The sequence below is a fragment of the Anastrepha obliqua genome, chromosome 3 (assembly GCF_027943255.1).
Source record: "Anastrepha obliqua isolate idAnaObli1 chromosome 3, idAnaObli1_1.0, whole genome shotgun sequence".
NCBI classification, from domain to species: domain Eukaryota; kingdom Metazoa; phylum Arthropoda; class Insecta; order Diptera; family Tephritidae; genus Anastrepha; species Anastrepha obliqua.
This window is the reverse complement of record NC_072894.1, coordinates 64,949,481-64,958,783: the sequence shown is the minus strand read 5'-3', so window position 1 is coordinate 64,958,783 and position 9,303 is coordinate 64,949,481. Positions and strand designations below refer to the sequence as shown.

The 9,303-nt window shown below is 35.5% G+C and overlaps 2 protein-coding genes across 2 annotated transcripts; both read right to left on the bottom strand.

Moving 5' to 3' along the window:
* Positions 1-1,144: 1,144 nt before the first annotated feature.
* On the bottom strand, positions 1,145-1,728 carry LOC129241232 (endocuticle structural glycoprotein SgAbd-5-like). The gene is made up of 2 exons (XM_054877457.1): positions 1,495-1,728; positions 1,145-1,422 (listed from the first exon to the last, which is right to left on the bottom strand). Exons 1-2 carry the CDS (start codon positions 1,632-1,634, stop codon positions 1,242-1,244), a joined length of 321 nt encoding a protein of 106 aa, XP_054733432.1. The 5' UTR covers positions 1,635-1,728; the 3' UTR covers positions 1,145-1,241.
* Positions 1,729-6,563: 4,835 nt separating this feature from the next.
* Positions 6,564-8,688, bottom strand: LOC129241231 (endocuticle structural protein SgAbd-6-like). Its single transcript, XM_054877456.1, has 2 exons — positions 8,455-8,688; positions 6,564-6,856 (listed from the first exon to the last, which is right to left on the bottom strand). Exons 1-2 carry the CDS (start codon positions 8,586-8,588, stop codon positions 6,667-6,669), a joined length of 324 nt encoding a protein of 107 aa, XP_054733431.1. The 5' UTR covers positions 8,589-8,688; the 3' UTR covers positions 6,564-6,666.
* Positions 8,689-9,303: the final 615 nt, after the last annotated feature.

The following is a 9,303-nucleotide window of genomic DNA, read 5'->3' as shown; positions in this document are numbered from 1 at the left end:
TTCAGTCAGCATAGTTCAATAACGTTCGACATTGAAAATAACGGCAACTCCTTCCTCATTACGAAAGAAATAAAGACCGATGATGCGGCAGTGCTCTATGAACTTCGCGAACAGATTTTTTTTTTTCAAAGGGAATTTCCACAATTTGGATGATGTTAAATGATTAATGATGACTAGTCAAACCTAAATGAACAGAAATGTCAACATGGTTGACCGATAGCTAAACAACCCAATATGAGGCTTTGACTTTTTACGTGACGACTTCCAAGCCCAGAACACAACTAAAACCAGGGTTATTTGATTTATATAAACATTTCTATAACCAGCCACTTGCTACAAGACCGACATGCGTTTTCAGCACCATCGGAGGATTTAGCATGCAACGAAATCCGAAAAAAGAAGAGTCCTGACTAGCTACTACCAGGTGAATGATGGTTTGTAACTGTAATTGTAAATCATACAGTGAGAGCTCCCGACTATGCCAGCGTAGATGTAAACTATTTCTCTCCTTTTTGCTCAAAAACCGTTACCAGCATCTTCAGAAAACCGCCTGACGAGACAATTGCGTATGTATCACCAATGCTACAAGCCGTCCAATAGGGCAGGCCTCATTGTACCACTAGTGGTACATGCCGGCGAAAACATGTTAAAATTTTCCCTGTTTTAGGTCCAATAAATCTGCTTGTATACTTAAAAATATGATGAAATTTTTATAAATCTTATAGTGGAGATATACAGGGTTTGATTGAAAAGTAATGAGCTTTCCCGCGCGGAGCGTCTGCCAAGCGATCAACCGAATCGGCTGGTGGGGGAAAATGATATGGTGGGGAGGTAAGGACGGCTACCAGCGGTGTATTGACGCTCAAGGGTCCTATTTTGAAGAATATTAGTTGTATAAGCCAAAAGGTTTAATAAAACTGCTTAAAAAAAATAAGGCTCATTACTTGTCAATCAAACCCTGTATGTAACTCGGCCGCGTGCCTGTTAAAAGACAACTAGTTTCAAAAGGAACTGCTTGCTTTGGAAAGTACTTCTTCTGAAAATTCCGAAGTCTTCAAACAAAAACGTACTAGCTCTTTTTCCATCAATATTTGTGAAATGTGAAAGTCATTGCTTTGATTTATAAATTTTGCATGCACTTTAATAATTATTTATTTCGAATGTATTATTTACTAGATAAAATTTAAACACATTTCCTGGCGGCAGTATTCCTGTTAGCACTAAGCAACACTAAATATTATTTAGCTGACTAGTTTAACTGAGGGATGATAGCCGAACTCATCGGCTGTGAAAATGATTTCGAATTTTTTGCCATCAGGTGCTGTCCAAGAGGTGCTGCCATGCACAACGATAGCAGCGTTATCGTCAATGGTCTTTAGTTCTCCTTCTTCTGAGCGCGAAATGCCGTTGCTGGTGTCATAACTGCAAATAACAAAATACGCGTATTTGTATTCTTCCTTGCAAATTCCCCTATACCCTTTTGCCAATACTTACGCAAATGAATATTTATCAACGCCATTGTTCTCAGTTTCCAGACGCAGTGTCTCTGCTTTTTCATCGGCTTCATCAGGTCGTGGTGCGGCTAGGCATACAGCAGCGAAACAGGCGCACAGCAAAACAATTTGATATTTCATTTTTGATGTAAAATTAAAGTATTTGCGATTAAAGTACTATTTAATTTTTATATTAACTGATGCTGCGGAACAAATCCTCGAGGTTGTAAGTTACACTTTGTAAGTGTTGGCAGTACTGATATTTCCTAAAACCACGCAAAGTCTTTTATACCAATCGAAAGCTGTGGAAGATGAAGACGCGCTACACTTATTTTACGATTATTTCATTTTGTACTTTTTCATAGTCATATGTTGTAGGTAGTGTTAAAAATGAAACAAACAAATTTAAAATGTCCTCATCACAAAAAAATGCTGATGCACAATACATATGTATGTGTACATACCATATGTACCTACATCATTGCTCAGCCGACCGGCCGGCCATTAACTTAAGCCACCGAGTCAAGAAATGCGCCGCCACTCCTGCCACACCATCTACCAATTGTCAAAAACTTTTAATTACACATTAACACAATCTGTTTTGTTTTTACTTATTTGTCCTACACATTGGTCATTTATTTGGTCGTGTCAATTTTTTTTCGCTTTTTTTGTTTTTGGAGTAATTTAGATATTTTTCCCTGTTTGAGTGCAATACATTTCTATATGTGTACTTGGATTGCATTCTGGTGTTGGCGTCTTCTAAACTTCTTTGTCTGGCTCCTGTTCAATACACACACGTCAAAAATTAATTATGACTTATTATGGAATCTTCTAACAATAATATATTAATTAGTATTGCAGTGCGAATTCCGATATTGATAGATGATGATGCCAGCAATTGAAAGTAGAATATCAATTTGCACAAATATGAAAGCTTGCATATATTTTATAAATATATTTCGTTTTCTGAGCTGGCGTTTTTTAACCTGACTCTCTTATTTCTTTATTTAGAAAGCGAAAAATGTGTCAAGTTGAATTACTTTCGAACTTTTTTGGCAAATCGTTGACTTGCCGTAATATAAATAACTGTAAATAAATAATTTGTAAAACACATTCGAGGGCAAGTTTATTTTTTGATACAAGCACAAAGGCAATTAATAATAATAGAAAAAATGTTTGTACTTTGAAGTAAAAAATGACTCATGTGAGTATATCACTAACGCAGTATAACGGTATAAAATATTGCTACTTATAAAAATTTAATAAGAGGTGCGATAGGTTTTAGTAGTGGTTTTGTATTTTACTATTGCCTTTGGGTACAATTATGTTGTAAAAATCTTAGGAGTATCGCAAGTATCTTAAAAGTACAGCTTAGGTATGAAGAAGGCGCAGAAAATCAAAGTACTATTTTGGTATCATGACGCTAAGAAAACTATGTTAAAAGCAAACATCAGGCAAGTAAGTATAATTAGTAATGCGGTAGAGGCAACAGTCAGAAGAAAACAAGCAGCATTGTTGATATAACTGATTGTTCAGGGAGTTTTGCAGTTCGATAACAAAAACACAATTTTATGGTTTCAAATACACTTTATTATTCAGTATAGTCTCCCTGAACATCAATATAATTGTTCCAACGAGACTCCAACTTATGAATTTCATCCCTGAAATGAGCATCCGGAAGGGCTGCAAAATCCGCCTCCACCGCTGTTATGATCTCATCATTTGATGAAAAACGTTTTTTACGCATGAATTGTTTTAAGTTTGGAAACAGATGTAAGTCGCTAGGGGCCAAATCTGGTGAGTACGGTGGATGATTTAACAATTCGAAGTGTAATTGATAGGTTTTGGACATTACCAAAATGCTCGGTACATTGTCCTAATGAAAAAGAATTTCTTTCTTTTGCAAACTGGGTAATTTTTCAAGAATTTTTTCCTTTAGCTATCTATGAGGATACAATAATATTCAAAATTCTTTGTTTTACCAGTTTGCACTAATAGAAATTCCTTTCGAATTCCAAAACGGTGATGCAAACACCTTTTTGGCCGATTTCTCGTCACGAACTCGTTACGGAGCCGAAGAATCAGGTTCACACCACTCTTTAGCCTCTTATTTTGCTCTATGATCATGGTGACAGACTTAAGTCTCATCCATAGTGATGAATCTATGCCCTAAGTCCACTTTATCCTTTCGAAAATGATCTAAATGTTACTGAGAAAGTCGCATTCTAATGCATGTTTGTTCCATTGTAATCGAATGCGGTACCCATTGAGCGCACTGGTTTTTGAAACCCAATACTTCGGTTAAAATATTGCTTACACTGGCCATTGAAATGCCTAGGGCTTTTACTAAACCTTTATATACTTTCAACAACCGTTCATAAATTTTCCTTGCTTTCAAGCCTTCCAAAACCTTCCAAAAGTAAAAATTCAATTACTGCACTATAAAAAATATTTTCCATTGTAGAAAATACATGTCGATACTGGCTTGCAAACTAAGAATGACTCGACACATTGAAATAAAACTTCATGAAAAGCGTACCAATACAACAAAAAAATTTGAGATTGTAGTAAAGAACTACAAAACTTATTGAACAGCCTAGTAATTGACTACGCTCTCAAGACTATACCGAAATATCGCTTAGAGTTTGCTCAGAAAAGCTTCTGTATTCTTGTCTGTTCAGTACATATTTCACACCCGATTTTTCTCATAATAATATTGCATTCTTTTAATTCTCCTCTTATTTTTTCAGCATATTCGAAGGGTTGTATGTTCTTTTCTCAAAACGTTGCACTCTAACAGGGCAAAAGTGCAACATTTCCTCTCCGATACAAATATACAAATGTGAGGGTGAAAGCTGCAACATTTTTGCAGCATGTGTGTCAACTTTTTTGTGTGGTTGTCGTATTATAGTAATAATTAATGCAAATGGGATTACAACCGTTAGGTGGCAACTGATCGAGATATTTATAAAACTTGCATTTAGGGCTGCATTTGGATGACTCTTAAAATAAATACTACTTCTGGGGAAGATAATAATTTCGTAGGAACTTAATTGATACGTGATGCTACACCGTGTATATGCTTTCTCTGTCATACAGAACAATTCGAGCCAACTGTACTTTGTAGTCAATAAATCCAGCAAAATTCCTAATATTCTACTCAAAAAGTTCAAAATTTTGGTATAATTTTAAACCATTTTTTACAAAGTTGAAATCTTTTCTTCATATGGTTTTTTTCTTTTGCTTTAGTATGAGCTAAAGTTTTATAAAAAAACGTTTATGATTTTGTAACGAGATGTAAATGAAAAGAAATGGGAGTACGAATTAATAGGGGTTGGGCCAAGTAGGTCGCTAAAGTAAACAAATTGTTGTTATAACGAGTTTCATTCATATTCGATTTCTTTTGGAGATACGAATAAAGTTGTGTTCCAATTTTCTACGATCGGAATTTGGATAAAAATTGTACACGCAAATACAACAGCAAGGATGGGAGCCTGATGAGAATCTGGTTTAATTTATGATCCGTTCTGTTAGTTTTGTTTTTCGACATTACTTTGGCAGCACAGGAAGCAAATGTGCACGTAATGAATTAGAAAAAAATTTATTTTAGAGACGAATTTCATGTTGATTGAGGTCTTTTCCAAAAAAAAAAAAAAACAAAAAATTGATGACATGCAATGTAACAGGTGGCGCTAAAGTAATCCTCCTATCAGAAAATGCTGTAAATTTTGCGATTGGCCCCTATTTTCAGTTCTGTTTTGACATTTGTGTAGTAAACACATGCGAAATACACGTTAATAAACAATGTTACGCTACACTGCTCCAGAACGCGGAATATTTCTGACTATTTATTTGACCAATAATCGGTCGGTGACTTTGGCACAACCTGAATTTCGTCGCCGTCCAACGCCTACTGGTGAAACACTGCGACGTTTAGCCGCTCGCCTCGAAGAGACTGGCACAACACGAGATGCTGCCAGGCGTGGCAGACCCCGGAGTAGCCGTTCTGCAGAGAATATTGCTGATGTAGCCGAGGATGTCATGGAAGGGACATCGACATCGACCAGACGACGTGCCACGCAAATGGGTATCAGTCGACGGTCTTTACAGCGAATTTTGATACAAGATTTGAAGATGTTTCCGTACAAAGTCCAGACGGTGCATCAGCTGTTAGCTGCTGACCGCCAATCGCGTCTAACAAACGCTCAAGCCATCCTTAATCACCACCAAGAGGAAGATGATTTTTCATCAAAAATAATCATGAGTTATGAGGCCCATTTCCATCTTAGCGGGTACGTAAATAAGCAAAACTTACGCTTCTGGGGCACTGAAAATCCGCGTGTAACCCACGAAGAGCCATTACACCCGCTCAAAGTCATTGTATGTGTGCTGTTTTCGCTGGAGGAGTCATCGGACCTTTTTTCTTCGAAGACGTTGCGGGCCAAACGGTTACTGTGAATGGTGAGCGCTACAGAGCAATGATCAACGAGTTCTTTTTGCCGCAACTTGATGAATTGGGGAAAAAATGTCAAGCTTTTGTAAGGCACTAAACATCCTTTCTTGTTAATAGTCTATCTTTATCATCCTTTGAATAAGCAAATAATTATGTCAGCTAGTGGAATAATATTAATTTGAAAACTTAATTATGTTTATTAGGTAATAAATTAATGGAAGTATTGTAAAATAATAATACTTATCCCTTATAAATAGAAGAATATATTTTTATTTTTCTTTACATTTATTGAACACGTAAAAACGAGTTAATTAATACATAAATATTGAGGTTTAAAAATAAGATTCTAAATACTTGCATGAGTAGATGAATTTAATCTATTTGTTTTTATAATTCTTGCTCCATTAAAAACAAACTTTTCAGGTTGAAAATTAAAATTGAATGAAGTTGTTTACCATCAAAAACTAAAGACTTAATCAGCGAACTTGGTTGGGATATACTCAGAATGTACCGGTAAATTTAAAAACTATGCAGCTTGTTTTTTATATTATTATATATTTCTTTATCAGCTCCATAATTAAAAACAAAAACACATATTTCTCGGAATTGTTGTCCATTTAATACTGTTTCTCTGCGTGCAACAATTCATTATTTGTTTTCGTTTTCACTAAAACTACATACATATAAAAAATATCATTTCAATTATTTAATAATGTGCAACTAAACGTGTGGCAAATGATCACCCTGTGGCTGAAAACCATTCTCATCAGCAATGTAATTCAATGTATATGTTTGGCCATCGGGCGCTACCCAACTGACAGAGCCACGTACTGAAATCGCTTCCTGCTCGGTACCGACATTCTTCAGTTCCGCCTCTTCCTGACGTACCACACCGTCACTGGTCTCATAGCTAAAAAAAAGGAAGAAAAGTTAAACACATTAAATTTAGATTGTGATCGTTCCAGTTATATATATTCATACGATACCAAAAAAATAGACGAAATGTTCGTCAACTTATACGTAAGTGAAAATACTAAATTCAAATAATTTATTTATATTATAGTAGCAGTATATACAAACATCACAACATCCAGCGTGAACTAATTAAACTCAAACCTGTTTACCTAATACTTTTCTTAAGCGAAAATCCTAACCACTTTTCTTATTTTAACAGCCTAGCACGATTGGTCAAACTGTTAAAAATTAAGAAAAATTCGTTTTTAAAGCACCAGCATCTTTGCATCATTAAGCAAGTTGGTAATTGACAGGATCTATTCTGTATAGTGTTAGCTCCTAAGCTATCTAGAAGAAATATGTGCCAGGAATAATTCAAGCTCATGCTGTTGTTGGTGTAGGATCATAAATGGTCCCCACAAATTTTTGGAGAGTTCTGCTGAAGTAATAGTCCTTTGCCGAATATAAATCCGGATCGGTTTAGTAACGTAGAACCGACTATTGTGGAAACGAACTTTGAAAGGCATGACGTTTTTCGGTAGTATGACAAGCTTAAGATTCTTTGATGGGGGTTAGTTGTCATACCAATCAACCGCCGCAAGTTTCTATATTTAGAAGAAGCTAAAAAATGTTTGGGAAAATATACCTATATGTACGCTACGGTAGTCAAATTATTACTACGATGACTGTGAGTTGACTTACAATGACTGAGTACCCGAGGTGAAACCTAATGGGCTGCAAGGTTTGTTATTAGTAGAAATTTTAGAATGATTTTTAAATTCAATCATAATAATCATCATGATAATTTAAATTAAATCAAAGGTCGAAATTTATCGGCGTGGTCAAAAATTTAGCAGAATGGAGGTGTTGAAGAGAGGATGCGGGTTTTTGTTTAATTAGCATGCAGTGCGTTTTCTTGTTCCGTGTCGCCGTCTGCATGGGCTCTAGAACCTGTACTATGTTTCTAGCAGTCAAATTAATTTCAAATCGAATAATCTTCTAATATTACAACTATGTTTGAGTTGCTTGGTGGAAAAAATGCTCATAATGGTAATGTAAGTCTAATATCCCTACTATCTACGCTAAAAAAGTAAGCCTGTTTTTAATACTAACCTTCTGAGCTCACAACTTTTTCATATGTGCACTTTTTGTTTTTTGTTTGTTCGTCAACAAACCTTTATTAATACTTTGTTATATGAAATGTCGTTACTAATAAAGGGGCAAACAGTTTCATCTTCAGAAATACTAGTTCGTTCACAGAAGCAAGAGCTACTGCAATCGGAAAAAAAGCCTCCACACTAAACATCTGGCGATCACTGTCATTTCGAGCATGCGTACTCCTTTTATAGCATGGCCAGTCTCATTACTGATTCGATAACTACACATCCTAAGTGCCTCATATTAAATTACTCACTGAAGTACTTAAAGTTGTAAGTATACTTTTTTGAAAGCATTTTTGTACATATCTGTGTTTTTTAGATATTCACACTTTCTTACACACTTCTACTCTGTAGTGAAAATTTCACTTTCATTATTGTGTTTTTGTTCACTCACCCAAATTTGTAACCATCGGCTAGATTTTCGTTATCGTAACGCAGAATCTGAGCGTTGGCTGAGTCATCAAGTGGCGCTGCGTAGGCGTAGGCAATTAATCCACATAGTGCCAGGATGCTAAATGTAAACTTCATTTTTATAAAGGAATTTATTTTATTTTTTTTATTATTATTCTTCTATTTGAAGCTAGCCGTTTCCCTGCAGATGCTGCTACTGTACTTGTTGTTATCCCAAATTACGTTCGCCAACTAATGCAGTGTAATTACTAATGTCTTTCGCTATTTATACGTATGTGTTTCAGAAATCCCAATCATGTATTGTACATAAATACGCATTTATTGTGGGTACGTACATGGGTACGTGCAAAGTGCGCGCTATGCATTTCGCTCGTGGGCAAACACATAGACCAACAAACTTAAGAAAACTAATAACAAGAGTACTAGCAACAACAAGAGCAATAACAAAGGTAATAGAGTAAATTGAGATTTTTTGTACTTTGTTCGTACACCCAAGTGTACTTATATTTTACATACATACATATTGTGTATGTAGACGTATGTATGGTATGTGTGTATGCTGAGTCACAAGTACATTTTGATGCGTAGTTAATTTAATTTTAAACAAAACTAAACTGAAAACTCCAAATTGCTAGAGAGCACATTGCAGCATCCGCAATAAATGAAAAAAGAAAAAAATGTTGAAAACTCAATAATAAATAGCCACGTATCATACAATTGACCAGCTGTAAACCATTTGAGGCAAACACACAAACATGAGCAAACGCAAATACATGCATACATGAATGCTGAATAATGACGTGCAAATTATGTAATTTAACTGATTATCTGG